The sequence below is a fragment of the Diuraphis noxia genome, unplaced genomic scaffold (assembly GCF_037042655.1).
Source record: "Diuraphis noxia isolate RWA-SAM2 unplaced genomic scaffold, SU_Dnox_SAM2 contig0003, whole genome shotgun sequence".
NCBI classification, from domain to species: Eukaryota; Metazoa; Arthropoda; class Insecta; order Hemiptera; family Aphididae; genus Diuraphis; species Diuraphis noxia.
The window spans coordinates 21,879,072-21,905,016 of NW_028301713.1; the positions used below are offsets into that span (position 1 = coordinate 21,879,072).

Genomic DNA, 25,945 nt, shown 5'->3' on the forward strand with positions numbered 1-25,945 from the left:
AGCACCTCTTTTCCATTGGGCACGTGCGCAGGGCCCCGCCCCCTTAGCTCCTAGAAGGGTATTTTTTCAATAAAAATAGAATGTTCAACATTTCCGGTTTATTTTATTATTATTTTTAAATTAACATTATACTACCTTTTACATCACGTCGAGTGTTACTGCTGGGTTGCTACTTCCCTTACGATTTCACAGTCAACTTGTACATTTTCCGCTCATATACCTACAGTGCTCGACTTGACAAAATTTAAGTAGGGGGACTCTGTTAACTTTAAAAAAAAGAGCGTCCCCATCACTTGTTAAACGTTACAAAGCCGTGAGGCTACGCCCCCACACCCCCTAATACACCTCTTTAAATCATATAGGAAATATTTATGAATAATTAAATTTATAAAATAAAAATTATGTAAATATTATATTGTATATTATATTTTTAACTTATAAAATAAAATATAAAAAAACTCTAAAACAATTAAAACAAAACAAAAAAAACTATTTATTTATATATGTTATCACTTAACATTTTGATAAAAATTAAAAATTCAGAATAATGGCAATGATGGCATGATTTAGCGTTCCATGCGTTCCCCTTAAAAATAAAAGTAGGGGTACGTTGAAATTTCTGAATAATTAGTTGGGGTACTCCGTCCCCCTGCGTTCCCCCAAAGTCGAGTATTTATATATACAGGGCGATTTTTTTATCATGAACCACTCATTATTTCAAAAAGTATCAATGTTTTTGAAAATATTTTTTTACAAAGTTTCATGTTGTTAAAAAAACAACGTTTTTATGAAAAAATTATATTTTTTAATATTTTTTATCCTTATAATTTTTTAAGTTTTTTACTTTTTTGAATGGCAACCTAGAGTTTTAATTTCATATCCCAAAGCAGAATATTTTTCTAAGTATTTTGATACGTAAAAGTCGAATTTTTGAAGAGTAGTTTATGAGTTATAAGTATTTAAAGTTTAGATTGGCGGAGTGGAGTGGTACGGGGTTACCCCGCAAAATGTTTGTCCACTACTCCGCTTGTCTAAACTTTAAATACTTATAACTCATGAACTACTCGTCCAAAATTCGATTTTTACATATCAAAATACTTAGAAAAATATTCTGCTTTGGAATATGAAATTAAAACTGTAGGTTGCCATTCAAAAAAGTAAAAAACTTAAAAAATTATAAGGATAAAAAATATTTAAAAATATAATTTTTTCATAAAAACGTTGTGTTTTTAACAATATGAAACTTTGTAAAAAAATATTTTAAAAAACATTGATACTTTTTGAAATAATGAGTGGTTCATGATAAAAAAATCACCCTGTATATATTAGGTATATATATCAAGTGTATATATACCTCATATACTAACCTTTTTTTTTCTAGTTAAATCGGCAACACACTTAATTAAAAAATCATATACTAACATAACCACTATTACAGATTGTATACAGGGTGTCCTGCGAGAATTTACCCATTGTGATATCTCACGAAATAATGGAGATATCAACATTTTGGTTTTATAATAAGATTCACAGGGATAAGAACTACAATTATTTCATTTTTAAATTTATTTTAATGTTTTTGTAAAAATTTTAAAATTATATTTTTTTTCATTTAATTATTTCCGAAAACAATTAAAGATAGCCATTTTGTAGACGTCTCAAAATTTTATTTTCATCAATTTCCTGATTTTTAATATTTTTTCTGGTTTTGAAGAAATAAAATATGATTATAACCATTAGGAACACGAAAAGCATTCGGCCGGCCTTATGGGAATCGCGCGGGTCACATAATGTTTGATAACATTACGGTGTTAAATAATTCGCAATTTTTCTCGAAACAAAAAAAAAAATTAAAAATCAGGAAATTAATGAAAATAAAATTTTGAAACGTCAATATTTAAAAAAAAAATAAACTACAAAATTGATATAGTCAAATTTTTGAAAAATAATATATTTTTTTAACTTTTTTACCAAATCATTAAAATATGAAATAATTGTAGTTCTTATCCCTGTGAGTCTCATTACAAAACCAGAATTTCGATATCACCATTATATTTCGGGAGATATCGTAATGGGTAAATCCTCACGGGACACCCTGCGTGTACTCTAATAAATGTTAAAAAAAAATTTATTATATACTACCTATACTTAATGTGAAATGAAAAATTAATAATCTACAGTTTAATTAATCTAGACTTTTTCTTATTTACCACCTCACTATTTATCTGTTTTGATAAAATAGTGTTCTGTCCAAGTCGTATAGGGGCCCCATTAAACCACTGCCCAGGACCTCGGTTAAAGACGGCCCTGATAATATCGATTTGAACATTGAAAAATGATTATTCGTTTCAAGTAAATATAGGTACGCGTATTAGGAGTGTGGGCGATGTACAAATTCCTGAAATTAAATGAAATATGTTTCAGCTGTAAATTATATAATGACTTAAAAGCCAAATAATAATAAAAATTACCTATACTCTAGCCGAACATGTGTGGAGGTGGACTAGTTCGTTTGTATTTTGACTAATGGCTTATTATTGCAGGAAAAGTTAAGTTTCCACTGCTATATAAATCATTTTTCTTAGTATTTATTAAAAAAAAAAAAAAAATGGAAGGTTACCAAAAAAGTTATACCTAGATACTTGATATTAAAATGCTTTTTATTTATGTATAGTGTACACTTTGAACAAATATAGTTTATAATTTTTTTGTTCTATTCACTTTCATTTGTGTAATTTAAGTAGGTTTAAGAGATGTTATAATTTAACGAGCACCAACAAATTTACTAAAGTTATTATTTATTAAAACACTGTCTATATATTATATATATATATATCTAAATAATATAATTGTATCATAATACCTAATAAATAATATTATGGTAAATAGATCATTGCTATCACAAAAATGGCCGATGAAAATTCACAATAAATTCAGATATTTTATTGTTGTCTGCACCTGTTATTAATTCGTTTTCTATTAGAAATTAAAGATCAATATTTGTTTGCCGAAATCAAGAATCCTATCACACAGACTTATATTAAGTACGGTTATTAAAGGAAAAAGGTCAGTTTAATGAATAAAAAAAAAAATAAAAAAAATACTATTATTATTATAAATGAATTTTAGTTCTCTCACTTCGTTTAGTTATTTAAATTTGAATTCCCAGTCATTTAAATGCCATTTTTAAAATGTATAAAGAACACGACATTAACAAACAAACCAAATAATGTATCGGTGAGAGTGGGTACAGTTTTAATTAAACGTATATTCTTGAGATTTACTATGAAAGGTGCTGTAAAAAGAATTTTTTTTTTTTAATATTCAGATTAAATCAAGGTTCCCAAACAAAATTATAAGATTTTTAGTTTTTGAGATACTGAAAAGTTGTATAATAATGAACAATTTACAGTTGTATAATATTGTACTTCTGAAAACTTTGCAAGTTTTTTTTTTTTGATTATTTATTAAATTAAAATCCTACACCTGCCTAATTAGTTATTACATTCCCAACTTTGGGTCCGAGAATGTCTATAAATAATTTATTGACTTACTTAATCATGAAAGTTAAGGCACAACAATTAAAATTTAAAATGTATATAATTACCATAGTCTTTTCGCTAATGTTTAAAACGAATTAACGTGGAATATCAATGCGAGTAGTAATCCTCTGGCTAGTGTGAATTTGCGTAATACGCTTTGTAGTAAATATAATTATCACTTATTAAAAAATATAATAATTATACCGATAAATAATAAAAGAAAAAAAACTGATTGTCTGTATCTTTGCAGATTTACAGATTGCATAAGTAAGAAAAAAACAATATAGATTTTAACAGACGTGCGTGAAATTTCGAACGATGTAGTGACACTTTAAAACAACTCCGATGCGAAGCGTATATGAGCGATAAACGAAATGACTTAACCGGTGTAATAATATGAACATGCAAATAATGACGCAAACCAAATTTCTCTGCACCGACCACAACAGCATTATAAATTACGGCTGTAAAGTGCAGCCCATGCAAGTTATAGACGAACCCATAATAATGGTTAAGTGTTAGATGGAACACATTAGATGGTGAACATCGCACCTCAGCAAAATATTTCAATTTCAGTGAACTTCCTCGAGGCCAGCGGACACTGGCCGTAATGGGCGTGTCTGAAAGTTTTACTCAGAAAGTCCAAATATTAAGATCACTGCACATTATATTATAATGTTGCCCTGGGGAATACGCGGTTATTTACAAAGCTATAAATATTCGAAATGTTAATCATTTATATTATTAAATTTAAAATTTGTAGGTATTATATACATCCACGTAGAATTTCTCTCGATGCAAATGTCGCTTAAAATGTTAAGAGTTCTATGTGAACAAATCAAATAATCAAATATTTTTAGTTTTGTTTTCAGTCAAATTCAAAAATTACGTTGCAAATTCAAGTTGTTTCGTATGGTTTTGAAAAAATGTACAGACAGTATTACATAATATGATGTTATATAAATAGGTACTTCTCGAAATTTGAAAACACCAAAAATAGAAATATTTTGAGACTCAAGAGGATGTTCTGTAATTACAAGTGGTACTTAGTAGTATGTGTGCATGAGTCGAGTGGTATAGTATTAAGCGAGATAAAACGATCATATAGGACAAAAGGGAGAAATCAGTTAGAAAAAAAAAACACGTGTGGGTATCTCTTACACTTTTTATCCAAAGACTCTGTGTGTGGCGTAAAATATGCTGTAAACTTGAGTGAAGTTTTCACCTGTAACAGAAAACCGAGAGAACATCAGAAACAATGGAGTTCGTTTTTTGAGAATTGTGCGCGGGTGGGCAATATAAAATGATGAGAAAATGGCGTGTGAAGGGCGTGTAAACGCGTTTGCTATATTATTATACAACGCACATGGAGACTAATACATTTTCGATGGCACTAATAATGTATTTTCATCTGTTGTGAGCAAAACAATATTTACATATTATGATGACATCGGTAACCACGTCACTATATTACAATGCAAGACTGATGTGTCTTTATTCAAATTCATATATTATTGCCGGCGTGTTTGACTTGTGCAATTTATTTAATCCTCTCGTTTGTGTTCGTACCTACATAAAAGGTCGATAACGAATATTATTTTATCCTCTCAAAAATACATTTGTAATGAAGGAAATATTAAAGTCAGTTTTATTTAAATCATTAGACATTACTAAGATCATTTCAAATATAAATACCATACATGCACCAGCGGGCACCGCGGAAGAAAACATTTTGAGAACTGCTGCCATACACTATTATAGCCATTAGGTTTGGTGGAATTTTTCCTAAATAATAAAATATATACCTACTTAATTTTGAAAAAAAAAAAAAAAATACGGAATTTATGATTTTATTTCAAAAAATTTGTAACAACTAATCAACAATTCAAATTTTTAAATTTTGACATTTATAATTTTAGATTCCGCGAACAATCTTACTGTTTAAACATGAATAACGAGGTCAACCCCGAGGAAAAAATATTTTATTACTTCTTGAAAGTCGTACTTAATTAGATGATGTACATTTTTTTTTTTTTACTCTTAACTGTAATTTAATTTTAAACAAAATGACAGTCGCTACAATATTACTAATAGTTAATATTCATGTGATATACAAAATCATTAGTAGGATAATTTTATAAATAATTTTATACAATTAAAAGTAAAACTAATATCTTTAAATTTTTATCATAACTACAAATAATAATAATTAGCACATCATATTATAATAAAATATTAATACTAATTGTTTTGATTTATATTCAAACTTTCTAAGTACAATTTACAATTCAAGTCTAAAATGGTTAAAAGAATCAAACATAATAGGTAATTTATTTAACAACTAACAAATAAACACAAAAAAAAAAAACAGGAAAATGTATTGATTTTACTCATAACATTTACAACACACACACATAATACTACGTAATATTTAGGTAACAATGTGTTCGATACGATGTTTTCTCAAAGCTCCAAAATAATAATGTTTACAGACTTTTACGGTTACGAAAAATATTGCAAGCTGTCAAACTTTAGGTAGGTACCTACAGTTAATATTTTCACTCATCAGACGAGCACACAATATGTAATTTCATCAGTTTTCGAATTCGTTATTAATGCGCCAGACATATCGTTAAAACTTATAACAAACTTCGAAGTATAAAAATGATCGATATACCCACACGGTCATATGTTCAAGTGCATAATATTCTACGAAAATTAAACGCAATTCGTCGATAACGTTTGGTACTACGGCGAAGCGTTTTTAAACGAAAGATGTCTTTCTTTTTTTTTTTTTTCCGTAAATCGGTATTGGTAAAATATTAGATAAATGTAATTATTATGTCAATTAACAGTTAATATTTAGCACAACTATATTTATGCCGTCGAGATGGCGGCTGCACACGGGCACGTTTGGACAGAAATAATAAATCATATATTATACTACGCCTACGCGTCATATGCAATATATTATACTATTATAGAATAGAATTTATATAGGGCAAAAGACTACGGGCGAACGCAACATGGTTGGCAAACTATATTATATAATAATATAATATTATTATATAATGTAGTCCATGCATGATACGCATAACTCATAAGACGCAACAATGATATATTAAAAATTTATAAACAATGTAATATTTTGGTAAGGTGCAGACCTACCTGTAGTGGCGTACGCAAGGGGTAGGGGGCTAACAAGCCCCCCCCCCCACCACCATTGAACATATTTATCATAATTTGTTTTTAGATTTACCCATATAATTTATTATATAGGATCTTAAATCGTGCGTTTGCCTAATTATTAAAACCATTTGTAGTCTGTAAATTTAAATGATAACTAATATTTAGGGCTTGGATTTTAAAGCAAAATATGTTTCTTTTTTTTATATACCTATGAAATAGAGATGTAATTTTTATTCATAAATTCGTTTCACGCGTCATTCTCATTCCAAATAAACCAATTTTTTTTTGTATAAATGCTATTTTTGCCTTTTTATCGCTTTTTACAGTTATTTTAGGTGTTGGATTTGTATATTATGTTTATTATGCTATAGTAATAACTTGTAAAGAAAAAATTGAATATAATTAATAAGAAAATCTGGAATAAGCGCGCAGTATATGGACTATAAATGAGTATATTACATGGTTTTCTATATGAATACAAATATAGACGATAGAGTCAGTTTCGCTACTGAAAATCTTTCCAATTATATGCTAATTAATTCTTTTTTAAATTTAAATAAATTTTTAAATTTGTTTTATACGTTTTACAACTAATCCATGTTAATTTTTTAGTGATGCTGTATTTGCGTGTGTTTTTTTTTTTGCTATTTATTATGCTTTAAAATCCAAGCCCTACTAATATTGAACTGATTTTATTAAAAATTCGAGTTGGATGGTTTTTGTTTTTAACCCCCCTCCCCCTCACATTGAAAAATCCCGGGTACGCCACTGCCACTGCTTACTTATGAGTGTTCTTAGACTACTGTGGCGACGTTCGATATTGTTATTGTACGACGTCGTCAAACGTTTTATCGTTATAAATATTATAACTTGGTTAAAATCGTTATCTCTATATCCTTAATATTACCTATTGGCTATTACTATTGTTCTTATTATTTTTATCATTATTACTATTATTGTTGTTACGAGGTGTTGACGTCAATCCATTTCGTGTATTCCGATATTCTGGTGTACAGGTCGGGAAAAGCCGGTTTGATTGCACAGCCTGTCACGCCATAACTCACCAGGCCGATCAAAACGTTTCTTCCCGAATCTCGTTCCACGGTCAGAGGGCCACCGCTGTCACCCTGAAATGCAAAAATGCAGTAAACAAAAGTGTAAAGTCACTATTTTTGGGACCCGTTTCGCCCAAAATCCACCTTTTCCGTCTCGACCAAAGGCGTTTTAAAATGAAATTGCTGACTATGGTAATTAAATTTAATATAATATAAAATTATGTTTATTGAAGAAATTTTAAAAATAATTCACATTAAATTATATTTACATTATATTATACAGTTATAAAAAATTATTTATGTTTACCAAAAAACTATTCAAACAAAAATCATTACACAATTCAATATATATTATTAATTTTTACATTATTATTACAGTTTTAAGACAAATTTCCAATTATTTTTGTCTACCAAAAACTATTCAAATAAAATACATTACGCAATCCACGAGAAGCTACGGCCATTGGAATTGTTAACATTTTAATGTGGAAACTCTTTCATATTATAGTTGACCGATGACTGTCATGTCATAAGTTTGTGATCGGTAGATTATAGTATGAGATTACAACAACTACATTATGAGTCTGATATAGTAGTGTAGTATAATAAATAATATGTTTCACATTCTCGTTGGTTTTTTAGTATAGCTAGGTTAGAATAATAATTGGAAATTTGTATTATAACTAAAATTACTTGGTACGAGTTTGTAAAGAGAGCATCTGAAGAAATTTGAAAAAAAAATTTTATTTTGTGACAATTTTTTAGATGCTTTTTTGTAGTATAATATGTATTTATATAAAAATGATAATTATAATAGGATGTATTTTTCAAAAACCTTTGCCAACTTAATTTTAAAACGACTGAAATGCCTTTGGTCGAAATGGGAAAGGTCGATTTTAGGCGAAATGGGTCACAGCCTTTGTAACGGCTTACAGGTAAAAACCCTGCTGTTAGACTACCCTATAACTTATAGGAACATATGCGGACTTCTCAGTTTAAGTGCACCGCCAACCAAACGACAGCGTGATTGTGGATTTTTTTTTACTGAACTACAAAATTCCATACAAAATTCGTAAATAACAAAATATAGTATTATAGGTGCAGCCATGCAGGACCATTTAAATTATATTTCATTTACTCAGAGAGTACTTTATACGTGCACATACATAAAGATAAGTCGAGATCACGAGACCTGAAATAAAGCGCTAAAATTATGTAGATCCGAGCCGATTCCGGTTAGAAAAAACTAAAAAACTGTTCGAAGCGAACTCGTGCTGCTTCAGGAAACTCTGCGCAATGCCTATATATTATTATGTTCTATTCTATGTATATAGGCACGAAGTATCTATATCTATAGTAGGTATACTATATATAGAAAACGTACTGCATTTATAACTCCAAACAACGTATAATATATAGCGCCACATAGTAAAAGAAAAAACGTGTTAAAAATAAAAATAACAAGTGATTCAAAGTTTTCAAAGGGGTTCTTACAACCTTTTGTATTAGATATATGTTAGGGCTTCAATCGTTCAAAGGGTATTTTACATTTGAAAAAAAAAAATTAATACATTATGATTTATGGTAAATATAAAAAAAAAAATTTTCCATGAAATATTGAAAATATTATTAGTAAATATTATAACTATAGTATATATGTATTATGTATTTGTGTATCATGTTTTTTATTATTAGCATTTTCATTTTACGTACAAGTACAAAGTAGGTACTTTATATACTAACATGAATACGACGAGCCAAATGAATGGATCATATGACATACTTGAAATTTATTTATATAGTATAATAGTACGTACATTTAATATTTATATTCATGAATAGCATATTATGAAGTTTGAATAGGTACCTATTTCTGTATACAATTGCATGTATAATAATTCGAATATTTGAACTTTAAAATGAATATTTAAAAATATATTAAAAAAGTGAAATAGCTAATTTGCTAAGTTGAATAAATTATAAAAGTAATTTCATTGCAAAAGTTACTTTATATATAAGGAAGAATTATACATAAATTAATAAAAACAAAATTAATGTATTTTACGAAAAATCTTGGGTAAAAGAAATGAATCACATTTTACATTTATTTTTAGATACTAAAATGGTAATTTTTAAACATAAATTATGCATTTAAAAAAATGGACAAATAAAATATATTCATGTTATGTAAACCGTGTACTTAAAAAAAAAAAATGAAATACTTAAATATATCATATTAATCAAACACGTGTTAATTAAAAATTTAATATTATAAATATGAAGGGCAGGAAAGATTTTTTTTTTTTTTTGTCAAAAAATTGTCATTTTAATTATTGGATTAACAACAGTATAGTGTTAGGAATCAAATTTTAAATGAAAATTGAACCTATAGGCTATAAGTCATAAATCAATAACCAGTGGAATTTAACACAGTTAAAAATTCTTTTGTTTAATTTAAATTACACAAACTTTTTTTTATGTTATACATAATATTTTGTAGTTATTTTGCACCCAAAAATTCATGTGAAAAACTCGAATATTTTATTATATTTTATGGATTGCTAATAATAGCAAGAACAAATGAATGTGCAGTAGTTTGTGCACTGGAACGAACTCAATCGAAATAATTTTGATTTTGATTAATTAGTTACACACTGACGAACTGTAATAACTAATATAGATTAGAAGTTCCTATTAATCTGAGTTGTTATTAAGGTGTTATTGTTTGTTATTTTATAAACGTATTCATTTATTAAAATATTGATGTGTTATTCGCACGTATGACATAAAAAAAAAACTTTTATATTGTTTATAAGTTATAGTATTCAACAAAACTTTTTATTTTTTAGATGCAAAACTATATTAATATTAAAAAATATTTAAATCAAATTTGGTGTAATAGACCATTATTTAGTATAATATATTAAAAAATATGTATGGTATTATTTAATATACTTTTTTTTTATACTTTAAAAGTCAATATTAAAGCATCTCAAAGTGGTTTCATTTTAACTTGACTTTTTTTTTCATTAATACTGTATTGTTTTTTATCACAAAAAGCTACTTTTAATTAAGAGTGTAATATCAAACTGTTTTTATGGAAATTGAAAAGTTGCTCGTTAGTTTTTATTTAAATCGATTTTGAAACAAATAACAACACTATAATAGTATGACGTTTTAATTATTAAATATCTATTTGGAATAAAATGAAATAAATTATATGTTTATCATAATGTTTTCGTAAAAAAAAATCAATAAAATACGTATATAAAAGTGTTGGATACATATTCAACGTCATATTGCGGTTAAAGTATATTATATATACTGAAATATATTCCTACAAACAATGCATTAAATATGTCAACTATAGGTATACAAAAGGTTTATTTGGAAATACGAATAAATAGTTTTAGGTCAGGCATGTAGGTATATGAAGTGTGGTCAACTCATTTTATTTGTAAATAACTTTTTTTTTCTATCTCGACTACGAGTGTCATTAGATTGTAGTCTTTGTTCATTGAAAGTAAAATAATATGTAAAACTTTAAAGTATCTATCAAAAATGTTGAAAAAAAAAAATTACTGGAAATCTGGCCTGCAGAAAACACCCTAGCTGCAGTACACGGCGCATACAACAGGGTACTTGGCGATAACACGACCTGCGATCACACATTATGCTGTTAATCGCAAATACGATTTGAATAAAAACGTCGTTATGTAAATACTAAACCGCCGGACGTGTGTGTCGACGCACATCAAACACAATCATATAACCACCGCGTGATAAATTATACGAAATTAGGGGCTTGGGCTTCGTGCCTGTGTTACGGGAAATCGCGCGTGGCCAGATCGGAAACGAAAATATTATGTACGAATGTTTTAATATAATAATATGCATAAAACAATAGGCGTATATGAAACGTTTGCGGGCGTTTAATATTGTTCCGCCGAACAACAATATAATAATAATATATCACGGGACATTCCGCTATGATGATTCTGCAATAATTATTATTGAGTGTATCGTGTATTGTGAAAATTATGGCACCTATATGTATATAGTTTTATCGTACATTGCTGCAATGATTATTATTGGGCATTTGAGTCATTAAATTATGATGATATATGTGCGCATTGCGCTGCACTTGTAACGTAGTCCATACTGCACTTGTGCGCTGAAATCATCATCACCACCATTAAAATATTATTACGCTGGGTAAAATTTTTTCGCATATTTGTATGATAAAAATATGGAAACAGCGAGTCTATATAATAAACGTTCGTCTGCGTGTAGGTTAGGTTAGTTACACTTGTGCATAGGTAGATGTTATTAAAGCAAGCGAATATATCGATTATTTAGAAAAAATTATATCAGCAATTAATGCAAGTGAAAACTAATCTAAAACTAATTCAAGGGTTAAATATGATATATTTTTAGCCAGTTAATATATATTATATTATATAGTTTAATTGTTTAAGTAAATACTTAAAAAAATTAATAAATATTATTAATGTAAGTTATAAAGCAAGTATATGCACTTTATTTTTGAAAAATGTTGAAATTTACGGCGTAGTTACTAGAGCGCATGTAATTTATGTATAAAGGTGATTCATCATGTATGATAATCGCTCTTTTTTATTCTTCAACAGTGTAGTTACTGTAGTGATTCAAAATCTGACCATATTTTTGAAATTCTGAGATTTTCTATACTACTCATTAAAAAAGAGTATTACCTAATACAATATACTATTATATAGTACCTATTAAGATATAAATTATTTAGTGATTATTTTTCTGAAAATGTCGACGAATCAAAATCACAATTCGTACGGTAGTTTTTTAACTCTTACCTTTGTGCTATATGTGTACTAAGGATAATAAGATTATAGACAATTCATAGTACAGGGTTTAGAATACATTGTGCGGGCTATGGTAATTTTAAAATTTATTAATTAATATTTATCCATCAACGTTTATAACTTTTAAATGAGTATAATAAATACAAGATTTAGTATTACAACAATTTTTTAATTTTTGTAAAATCATTTTTAAGGACTATATTATTTTTACCATAAACATTTTAATAACTGAGAAACTATACTCGTTCGATTTTGAATTAGGTACATCAAGATTTTCAATAAAATAAATAAATAACCAAATAAATATTTTACAGTAGAAGAGACGGGTTACATTTGAAAAGCAGAAGTTTGTATTGCCTCAAGTAGTATTAAATAAACCTCAAGAATTTGAAAATATGGTCTTGAAGTATATTTAAAAAATTCCAAATCAGATTTCTAGTACATTCACTATTAAACGAAAAAATAACTGTATAATAAGTATGCTCGATGAATTACCCTGCACTACTGCATCAGTATATTATAATGAAAAATGTTCCGAATACCTACGCTATAAAAATTTATAATAAAACTTTATATCATATTAAAATCGGATTGAAATGACTTTCATAGCTACTTTTTGAACCGATCAATAAAATCATTTTATTAAAATGTAAATATACATCACGATTCCGGGAGCTAAAATTACATTTTAAGATTTTTGTCATGTGTACCAGTGGCATTCTTATACCGGTCCTAGTGATCCGATTTTTCAACGCACAGCAGTGCACATATATGACATAATAACCTACACACACTGCAGTGAATGTGATGTCTTACTTTTGCGTACTATAATTTTAAGACTTGGGCTGGGATTATAATGCACTAAAAACCTCAAAAAATGTACTATAAAAATGGATTTAAGGTTAATTTTGTCAAAAAAATCAAAAAATTAGGCACTTTAAAATAGTCAGTATCGGCAGTAGGTACCTATCGTCCAAAGCATATTGTTTACTTAAGGACCAACTGTACGGTTCAAAAAGCCAGATAAAAAGATGCCTTTGCATCGAAATCCCAGTCCTATAGTGAGGTGATGATGGGGATAGACCCCCCCCCCCCAAAGCCTTTTTTAAAAATGTTTAATGCGTTGACTTGATATAAGATTATTCGATCATAAAATTACCCATATTTGTTATATAAATTATGATCACGGATATACTTCACCTCGTCCTTATCTAGGCTCTAAAATATTATATCATATCATAGTATCATATATTATAATACCCCCCCCCCTAAAAAAAAAAATCATAACTACGCCACTGCAGCCTTATAGCTATTATGACTTATGCAATTATTTTTATCGTCAACTACTTACGAAGCACGTCCCTTGCAACGATGGAGCGGCGGCGCACAACATGCCCAGACCCACGTGATCGTCGATGACACGGGAACACTGGAAGTTTGACAGGACTTCCACGGAGAGTTTCTGCAATGTTGGGCTAGGATCGCCCGTCGGGAACGCAGTGATACCCCATCCCACGACCGTACCTTTTTGGCCTACATACGATTCGCCTGATGTATTTCGTCGGCACATATATTTATATGAAATACAGAAAAAGTTTTATATTATAATACAATAATAACATTATATAATTTATATAAAAGGCACCGCTGCAAAAGCATCGCTATTATATAGCCATTTCTTACACATTGTATAAAGCTCTCGTACGTTTTCCCAGCTCCCCACATATCACTTTTACCAAATTTTCTTTTGCCAACATTTATTAATACGCATTTGTTTGTATTTGTTTGACCAAACTCAGAATTTGTTTGATTTCGGTTCACCTCGGAAAATCGAGGGCCCAACCTTGCGGGGGGCTGCGGAAACGTTTCCATAGCCCCCCCCCCGCCCCCGTTAATTATTGACTTTTCGCAAATTTTCTGATGCCAACATTTAGTACGTCATTAGTTTGACCAAACTCAGAGTTTTTTTGATGTCGGCATGCCTTGGAAAATCGGTTTTCCGTGTACGGGACTGGAGAAACGTTTTCTTAGAAACTCTCCCCCTCTTAACCACTGTAAATAATAGACTGCAGAAATTTTCTTTTATCAATATTTAGTGTGTCATTGGTTTGTATTTGATTGACCACACTCAGATTTTTTTGATGTTGACACGCCCCGGAAAATCAGTTTTTAACAACAGTATTTATATAATATCGATATATCTATATAAGTACCTATATAATATATTACATTGTTGAAACCTGATAAAAATTAATACAATTTTTATTTTTATAATATACCTACTGATTTGTGTTTATTTAATGCAATATATATTTATATTAAATTATTCTCGTTATTGATATTGCAATATGTTTAATATATAATTTACCACGCATTTAGAACATTTGAAAGTGAATTTCGTGAATTATCTTATAATATAGTTCCTATTTTGCATAATATAATAAATATATTTTGCATTGTTTATAATTGCATTTACACCAAAAAAATTACCTAACATTATATGTAATAAATACGTGTTTTAGGAAAAGCATCCAATAGTTGTTCAGTTTTTGTGTACAAATACCTATTCTATATCTATGGGTTAGGTAGTGAATGATGTGAACAAAAGATAGAAGTATATGAGTGTACTAACTTCCCTAATATCTTGAATACTTGAAATAAAATTAAATATTTATATATAAAAACTATAAAAAGAAGTTTGACCATCCATTATCAATTTCGCATTTATTTTACTCACGCCAAAATTACTTAGTGATCATAACATTTCTGTAATTGCATGTCTAAGTATACTAATATCTAAATAAAGTTGAATATGTTAATATACCTATTAACTATTGCAGTTTATACTATCACCAGATTGTATTTTTAGAAATAATGAGCTATATGTAATATTATTATCTAAATGTTCAACTCAGATTTTGTTTGTTTATTTTTATCTTACATTTTGATGGCAGATTGATACTGTTATGAGTTTTTATTTTTTTTTTTTTATTAAGAACTTTCAGTATAACTATTATAGTTCAACAATTACAATATTGATAGAAACAGTGATACAATATACAATAAGTAATAATTGGTAATTAATAATAATGAGCATATGATCACTGAATGTTTATAATATAGGCATTTTCTATATTTGATACAATTTTCAAAATATTTAGATTTGTTTTGAGCTGTTTACTGATATTTTAATTTTTCAACTTTTTTTTGTTTTTTATTCTATAAATATCGATAAAAACGTATTTGTTGGGTAGAAAAGCTTGAAAATTTAATACAAGGCTTCTAACACATTATAACAATAGCCATTGAAAAATATTAAAAATACATAGTCGTGATTTTTTTTTTATAAGCATTTAAAGTTTGAATTTTGACTAAATACGTAAAAATTACGGTAAAGTTCGATTATCTTAGATAGAAATTCATAAAAGTTTTTCTTTTTAAATCTAAGATTTGAACATTTAATTTAAGATTTGTTGTATTATGTTTGCCTACCATTATCAAAAAAAAAAAATTGTCCACTGGAAAGTCAAATTAAATTAAATAGCTCTGAGCCAAGATTCGCTAGTGCTCCAAATTTTTCAAATATATTACTATTATAGTGAGTTATATAATGTAATGTCATAACTAAAGACTGGATTTATTTGTTTTTACATATCGTTACTGGGTCTATGCAGTTTTATAAGACTAATGTGCACGATTCATTCAATTCTGAGATATATATAAATAAAGGGGATGATTATTCGAAAAATTTAGGGGATGATAATCCGAAAATATATGGGATGATGATCCGGAAAATATAAGGGATGATTATCTGGAAATATATAAGGGATGATTTTTTGGATAATATAGGGGAGGAAAATTTAGGGAATGATTATACAAAAATATAGGGGATGATAATCCAGGAAATATAGGGGAGGAAAATGTAGGGGATAATTTTTCAGATGATATAGGGGATGATTATCCGAAAATATAGGGGATGATAATCCGGTAAATATAGGGAAGGAAAATTTAGGGGGTGATTTTTCAGATGAAATAGGGGATGATTATCTGGAAAAAATAAGGGATGGTTATCTGGAAATATGTAAGGGATGATTTCAATTTTAGGGGATGATTATCCAGATGATATATGAGATAATTATCCGGAAAATATAAGGGATGATAATCTGGAAATATATAAGGGATGATAATCCGGAAATATATAAGGGATTATTATCTGGAAAATATAAAGGATTATCTGTAAATATAGGGGATGATAATCCGAGAAATACAGGGGATGATTTTTCGGATGATATAGGGGATAATATATAACAACATTTGGTGCAATGGATCTTTCCCATCAACATGGAAAAAAGGAATAGTGATTCCTATTAACAAACCAGGAAAAAGCAGATTCTGTACAGAAGGATATCGGCCAATAACTTTGCTAAATACAATGTGTAAGATACTGGAAAATATTGTTAACTTCAGACTAAATTGGTTTCTTGAAAAAATTAACTACCTAACTCCGAACCAAAGTGGTTTCAGAAAAAACCGGTCCACTTACGACAACCTCACTAAAATAAAAGATGAAGCTGAACAAGCAATCCGAAATAAACAAATACTAGGCTTACTCAGTGTAGACATATCAAAAGCCTATGACGTTACATGGAGACACTATATTTTATTAAAACTCAATAAAATTATATGCACCGGCAATATGCTAAATTTTATTACAAACTTTCTAACAAATAGATCTTTCCAAGTAAAAATATCAAATCAACTTTCTGACAACTTTACACAAGAAAATGGAGTACCACAAGGATCTGCACTATCTGTTTCACTATTTCTAGTGGCAATCAATAAAATCGATAAACGCTATAATTTTCCAATAAAAGCCAACATATTTGCTGATGATGCCAACTTCTCATGTAGAAGCAAAAACATAAATACAGTACAAAATCAATTACAAGAAACTATATATTACTTAGAAAAATGGTCAGCAAAAACCGGTTTCAGCTTCTCAACAGAAAAATCAAATTGCATAATATTTTCCAGAAAATCAAATATAGGTGAACTAAATATTAAATTGTACAACACAAACATAATCAACAAAAAAAACATAAAAATATTAGGAGTTATCTTCGATTCCAGACTCACATGGTCACCGCACATAAAATCCCTAAAGATAGCCACTAATAAAGCACTCAAAATACTAAAACTACTGTCACATACAAATTGGGTTAGCGAATCAGAAACACTTATTAAAATATTAAAATCAAAAATCCAAGCAAAATTACAGTATAGCTCAATTCTTTATAAGTCAGCAACAAACACACTAACAAAAAAACATAGACTCAAACTACAACACAGGAATGCGAATGGACATAGGGGCCTTCAAAAGCAGTCCAATCAAAAGCATCTACAATATAGCAGGAGAACTAACTCCAGATCTAAAAATAACTGAATTAACACTATTATATGCAACTAGACTATCCAGATTAGCAAAAACAAACCAACATCAGAGAACAAAAGAACACTAGAACTTATAGAACTACACAATAATCATGACTATTCTAAAATACCACAAATAATAAAAAAATAATAAGCCCACCTTGGACAAACACATACAACATTAACATTGAACTAAACACATTACACAAGGAAAACACCCCCCTCCCCCCAAACATATACAAAAATGTTCTAAAAAGCAATATTGAACATCTTTCGATTTTCAAGAAATATATACTGATTGTTTGCACTAAGGCAGTATTCAGTATATACATTTATTATTATTTATTATATTGTAGCAGCTGCGCACGTTGTCTCCCTGTCGGCTGTGATATTAGCGATATGCTCTTATCAAGTTGATAGTGAGCGGCGTGCGTAACTCCAACGGTTTTGTTTTTATATATTTTCCTGTCATATTGTATTTATTATGGTTTCTCTCTAGTAACTTCGTTTTCTAATTTTTTAAGTTCTTTGTCAAGCTTACTGAGAGGCAGTGCAATCAATTATTGTTCTAGTTTAATTTATTTATTGTATTTCGATGACACTGTCCGTCTGCGAGCTTATAAAAGTCCGGACGCACCAGCTCCGGTTCCCTTTTTTCTTGTTTTTCGTCTCTGGGACTCTTTTCGTATCGTTTTTTGTTGCTTTTTTGAAGTATAAAAATCCACGTGTGCTGTTCAGCTGCTATATTATTACTCGGTCGCCATTATTATATTTCTTTTGGTAATGTATTCGTTTCTACAATCATAATATTTTCAGATCTTATATTTTATTTTTCCCAGCAGGGTGGTCATTATTTGTATTGGCTTTGTGGTTCCTTGTTCCTGTGGCTTGCTCGTCAGCGGTTACTTTAAAGCGGTCGCACGTGTGCGGACGTGCGGTTGACATTGTTGTTATATTTTGTGTATTATTATTATTATATTACGTTCCCGGCACGGTCGCGTGGGATGAAATCCGCCGATTAAAGTAACCGCCTGCATTGTATTTTGTGAGTACCTTGTTTTTTGTATAGTATTATTGTATTATTAGAATTTTATATTTTGTGCCAATTGGCTATGTTTTATATTATACTCATGTTTGCATTGGCCGACTGAGGCATATATTATATACATTTTTTATATTATATTCATTTTTGTATTGGCCGACTGAGGCATATATCATATACATGCATTCATATTATATTCATTTAATTAGTGCTAATCAAGCACATATACATACATTCATATTATATTCATTATAATATTATATTATATTATACATTATAGTCATTTGTTGAGCCAGCAGGGCTACTCATATTGTTACACATTATTATCATAATTATTCTATATTATTATATTATTATTCACATTGTTATACATTGTTATACATTGTTATTCCATATTATTATTCTCTGGCGTAGAGGCGTACCTGATTTTATTTAAATAAAGGACGTCAGCTGCGCATACATTTTGGTGACCTCGACGTGATGCTGTATATTATAGTTTAATTTGTTTTGATTGCTGTCAATTGTCAATTATTATCATTATATTTTCTCTAAACTGTATTGTTATTTCTGCTCACCAAGTAGATTTGTATATTTTGTGATTAACAATATCACAAGTTTGTTGTAATATCACATTGAAGAAAATATACTGTTATGGCTCGGTCAGCAGAATTGAAAAAACTTATAAAGAAACGAAATTCTATTGAGTCATCAATTGAAACTATAAAAACTTATATAGAGACTTTCAACCCTTCAGTTCAGTCCATTCGCCAAGTTTCAACTCGCCTCACAAAACTAAATGAGCTCATGGATAAGTTAAGTTCAGTTCAAGATGATATTATAGACCTGGGTGAAGAATATGAACGACTGCATGCTGAAAATACTTATTACACATTAAAGTCTGAAATGGAAGAACTTGTCACTAAACAAACTGATGATAATCTCACAAATGTAGCATCAACTTCACACCTATCTGTGGGTGACTCAGTTAGACTTCCAACAATACAGCCTCCAGTTTTCAATGGCAAGCTAGAAGATTGGTCGTCATTTATTGATACATTTAATGCGCTATTTCACAATAACACTTCCCTTAATGATGTTCAAAGACTTCATTATCTTAAAACAAGTGTATCTGGTGCTGCTTCTGATATTATTAAGAACTTCTCTATCACTGCAGAGAACTATAAGGTTGCTTATGATGAGCTCGTTCGTCAGTATGAGAATAAAGGCCTCACAATACAATCTCATATACGTGCCTTGTTACAGTCACCTAAGGTTAATGCCGCTTCAACTGTGGAACTAATAAACTTACATCACCATGTGTCATCTCACGTCCGTGCACTCAAAGCCCTGGGACAGCCAGTACAGTTTTGGGATGCATGGCTAGTGACACTCATCTGTGGGCAGCTAGACGCAACAACTGCTGGCGAATGGCAATTGAGGCAGGGCACAAAGGAATTACCAACTTATGCCAGCATGGAATTGTTCCTTTCTAAGCGAGTGTCTGCTTATGAAGCTGGAATGATTTCTAGTTGTCCAACAGACAAACCGTCAAAGTGACAAAATGTCCACTTTGTTCTGCTCCACATAAACTATATTCTTGCGATCAATTCAATAAACTACCAATACATGACCGACGGCAGACTGTCACAAAGCTCTCGCTTTGCTACAATTGTTTGAATGCAGGACATCGTGTTGAATCATGTTATTTTCCTAGTTGCCCCAAGTGTGGAGTACGTCACAATTCTAAACTACACGAAGACAAGGGAGTTAGTCAAAGCACCAAACCAGTCATTGCCCAAGATCCTAACGCTGAAAATAATGATAACATAGTTGCTTTTAGCCAGGAAGTTCAGTCACATTCAGAAACTGTTTTGCTTGCAACAGCAATCATTCATATTTATAATAACAATGGTCAACGATACAAATGCCGTGCTGTTTTAGATTCTGGATCGCAACTAAACTTTATTGACCAAAATTTTGCTAAGAAGTTAGGATTAAGTTTTTATCAGAATGATTTCAGCATCACTGGCGTTGGGTCCATGACTTCCTCAGCAAAATATTTTTCAAAAACAATCATATCGTCCCGGCTTGGTTCACATAGTTTCAACGTTATCTTGCACACATTACCAGTCATTGTACCAGCATTACCTGCCAAATTGATAAATCAAAGCATTTTGAATATACCTGAACACATCATAGAAAAGTTGGCGGATCCTCAGTTTGGTGTTCCAGGCCCTATTGATATTCTGTTGGGAGCAGATATATTTTTTGGCATACTTGGTTCCGGAAAATGGCCTTTATCAAAGCATTCAGCGTTATACCAAACTGATTTTGGGTGGATAATTGCTGGGAAGCTTCCAATTCTGTCACACAACAATGCATCATTGACCACAGTATCCAGTAGCTCCGCTCTCTCATTATGCACCTCCATTGCCAATTCAAAACGTATCGAAGAGAACATGGCTGAGCACATGTTCAATTCAACATACACTCAAAATGCTTCTGGAAGATTCATAGTCAAATTACCCTTTAAGCAAGATCCTAGTTGTCTTGGTGACTCACGCTCAATGGCTAAAAGAAGATTTTTAAATTTAGAGAAGAAATTAATTAAAGATGCTACATTATCAAGGAGTTACAAAGCATTTATGGATGAGTATAGGGACTTGGGGCACATGGAATTGGCTGATCTTGATTACCAAGGTCCGACATATTATCTACCACATCACGCTGTGTTTAAGATGGATAGTTCGACAACCAAGGTTAGAGTAGTATTTGATGGGTCTGCTGCTGCTTCATCCGGCTTATCACTCAACGACATCCTTCTTCGAGGACCAAAGGTGCAGCCAGACTTAATAAAAATTTTATGGCGATTTCGCATTCATAACGTAGTTATCACAGCTGATGTAGCTAAGATGTACCGACAAGTTTTAGTTTCATCAGAAGATTGCAATCTGCAGCGCATATTCTTCCGTGCCAGCCCTGATGAAGCCTTGCAAGAGTACAAACTGAACACTGTTACTTATGGTACCAAATCAGCTTCATATTTAGCCACTCGTTGTCTTCATCAAGTTTCTCTAGATAGTCATGATAATTCAGTTAAACGCGTATCCTTGCTCAGGATTTCTATGTTGATGACTTATTAAGTGGAGGAAGATCTGAGGATGAATGTTTTGAAATTCATCAACGTTTACAATTAATATTAAATCAGGTTGGCTTCCCTTTAAGAAAATGGTGTTCCAGTTCTCATTCGCTCATTAATCGAATACCTGATGCCACTGATGATCCAAATTTTATGGTTAAATTGAATGAAGAAGATATGATAAGCACCCTAGGGTTACTTTGGCAACCGACCACAGACACATTTAATTTTGCTGTTAAAGACTGGTCTGCGCCAACATGCATGACAAAACGCAGTTTGTTATCAGACATAAACAGCGTTTATGACCCTATTGGTTTAATCACCCCTGTATTCATAAAGGGCAAGATATTCCTACAACAACTGTGGACTTTTAAATTAGGTTGGGATGATGCAATTCCCAATGAGTTGCAAGTTCCTTGGATCAAATTTTACTCTAGCTTGCAATTACTTACTCAATTAAAAATTCCAAGAAAGGTAGTTTCTGGAGAGTATTTAAGGTTAGAACTTCATGGCTTCTGCGATGCTTCGCAAGATGCATTTGGTGGATGCGTTTACTTGCGTTTTACCACTACTGCAGGTCAGGTGTTGTTGTTGTAAATCTGTTAACCTCAAAATCCAGAGTAGCTCCAATTCAACATTCAACAATCTCTCGGCTAGAGCTGTGTGGAGCCTTACTTGTAGCAGAGCTGATATCTGAGGTTAAAACTGAGTTGAAGTTATTAAATATTATTATAGCACCCTCTGACGTCTACCTATGGACTGATTCCACTATTGTTATTTCTTGGATTCGAAGCAAGAGTCTGTTTCAAGTTTATGTCTCAAACAGATTGGCTCGTATCCTCGACTTAACCACGTCCAACCAATGGTTTCATGTGCCCACTAATCATAACCCCGCTGATCTCATAACAAGAAGTCTAGATGTTGGCTCAATTTCCTCATCGCAGCTATGGTGGTCTGGACCTAGTTGGTTAAGTAATGAACATACCATGTGGCCCAGCGTTCCAACTTTGCCATCAGAACTTCCTGAGTTTAGACCTGTAAAATTAATATTAACTACCGTGCAAACATCTTTAGCTTGGATATCATACACCTATTCAAATTGGATGAAACTGTTGAGAATAACAGTTATAGTACAGCGATTCACTGTCAATTGTTCTCCTGTGTCCAGGCGACGAAAACAAAAGATAGTTGGCTTCATTCGTAGCGAAGAACTTCAATGGGCAAAGCATTTTTGGTTGTTGAAAACTCAAGCTGAAGCCTTCTCTGATGAAATTGCTGCTCTTAAAGCCAGTAAATTAGTCCCACGTCATAGCTGCCTCAAGCAGTTGAACCCTTTCATTGATAAACTTGGTCTGATTCGTGTGGGTGGTCGTCTCGCCAATGCCCCCATTGCAGATTCAAAAAAATTTCCATTTGTACTTCCTTGCAAAGGTAAAACCACACAGTTATTATTTGAATACGAGCATTGCAAGTTATTGCACATAGGACCACAGTCTGTTGGCGCATATGAACAATGAATTTTGGCCAATCCGAGGGAGAAGTATAGCAAAACAAACAGTATCCCGGTGTATACAATGTTTCCGTTCCAGGCCCAAATTCATCCCACCGTTTATGGCACCCCTTCCACGAGAACGTGTGACTATCGAACGACCGTTTTCAAATGTGGGAGTAGACTACTGTGGACCATTCACCATTCGAAGTGGTTTGCGAAGAGTGTCATCAACGAAGGGTTATGTTTGTGTGTTTAGTCACCAGGGCTGTTCATTTGGAATTGGTATCTTCCCTCACAACTGCTGATTTCTTAGCAACATTATCCAGATTCATGTCAAGGCGTGGCCAAGTTCTTAATATATATAGTGATAATGGCACTAATTTTGTGGGTGCTGATCGTGAGTTACAACGGAAGATTCGAGAATTCAACAAAAAAGCAACAAAAAACGATACGAAAAGAGTCCCAGAGACGAAAAACAAGAAAAAAGGGAACCGGAGCTGGTGCGTCCGGACTTTTATAAGCTCGCAGACGGACAGTGTCATCGAAATACAATAAATAAATTAAACTAGAACAATAATTGATTGCACTGCCTCTCAGTAAGCTTGACAAAGAACTTAAAAAATTAGAAAACGAAGTTACTAGAGAGAAACCATAATAAATACAATATGACAGGAAAATATATAAAAACAAAACCGTTGGAGTTACGCACGCCGCTCACTATCAACTTGATAAGAGCATATCGCTAATATCACAGCAGACAGGGAGATAACGTGCGCAGCTGCTACAATATAATAAATAATAATAAATGTATATACTGAATACTGCCTTAGTGCAAACACTGATGTATCCAAAAATAATGATGGGGTCGGAATAGCCATAGTAAAAAACAATCTACAGACTTCGTTTAAACTACCATCAACATGTTCCATATATACAGCCGGAGAAGTGGCTATACTACTGGAAATCAAATATATAAACAAAAATGAAAATGAAAAATGTATTATTCTAAGTGACTCGTTAAGCTTCATCATTAGTATAAAAAACAAATTTAATCCTAGTGATATTGCAATACAAATCCAAAACAGACTTGAAGAAGCAAAAAGAAAGAACAATATCATAATCCTTATATGGATACCTGGACACATAGGGATTGATAGCAATGAAAAGGTAGACAAACAAGCTAAACTAGCTTGCCGCTCAAATGACGCACAATACATTAACTTTGCTCAGTACTCAGATGTTAGAAAATAAATTAGAAAAATCATGACCTCCCTTTGGCAAAACATATGGAACATCCAAACAAACAAACTAAACCAAATTAAACAAACATTGAAAAGATGGAAAAGAAACCCAAACATAAGTATCACAAATGAAAAAAAAAACTAAATCGAGCCAGAATTGGTCACACAAAAATGACACACGGATAATTGATGGCAAAAGACGACCCACCTATATGCCAATTATGTGGCACCTCACTATCCATCAAACACATATTCGAAGAATGTTGAAAATACCAAAAAACCAGAGAAGAATTAAACATAATTCACGACATTGGATAAATTCTAGGTCCAAATCCTGAAAACGAAACAAATACAATACATTTCTTCGAACAATCACAAATATTAAAGTTATTATAAGTTAACAACAACAATTTTGACATATACATATTTATAAGACACAAAATGTTCAAAAATGTACATATTTTTTGGATATTAAAATTAACAAAAATTTTTTTTCTCTTTCTTTCGAATTATATAAATTAATCCAACGCTAATGGCCGATAGTTGTCGAAGCGGAAATTCTTTGTAAATTTCAAGACCAATAAAAAAAAAGTTTTTCTTTTTAAATCTAAGATTTGAAAATTTAATTCAAGGCTTCTAATATATTTTTACACTAGCAGGTGAAAAATAAAAGAAATGCAGTCACAATTTTTTTTTATAAGCATTCAAAGTTTGAATTTTGACAACATACGTAAAAATCACGAAAATTAGTAAATTATCTTAGATAAAAATTCATAAAAGTTTTTCTTTTTAAATCTAAGATTTGAAAATTTAATTCAAGATTTGTTGTATTATGCTTGTCTACCTTTATCAAAAAAAAATTGTCCACTGGATAGTCAAATTAAATTAAATAGCTCTGAGTCAAGATTCACTAGTGCTCCAAAATTTTCAAATATATTACTATTATAGTGAGTGTT

The 25,945-nt window shown here is 30.7% G+C and overlaps 1 protein-coding gene and 1 pseudogene across 1 annotated transcript in view; one reads left to right on the plus strand and one right to left on the minus strand.

Moving 5' to 3' along the window:
• Window positions 1-5,376: 5,376 nt before the first annotated feature.
• LOC107162240 (uncharacterized) overlaps window positions 5,377-25,945 on the minus strand; it is a 59,435-nt gene continuing 38,866 nt past the window's right edge. Inside the window, exons 9-10 of the mRNA XM_015509054.2 lie at window positions 13,997-14,193; window positions 5,377-7,858 (exon numbers count right to left, since the gene is read on the minus strand). Coding sequence (XP_015364540.2) covers window positions 7,694-7,858; window positions 13,997-14,193 — 362 coding nt within the window. The 3' untranslated portion in view covers window positions 5,377-7,693. The remainder of the gene's footprint in view (window positions 7,859-13,996; window positions 14,194-25,945) is intronic.
• LOC149057037 (uncharacterized) lies at window positions 17,078-25,385 on the plus strand (annotated as a pseudogene).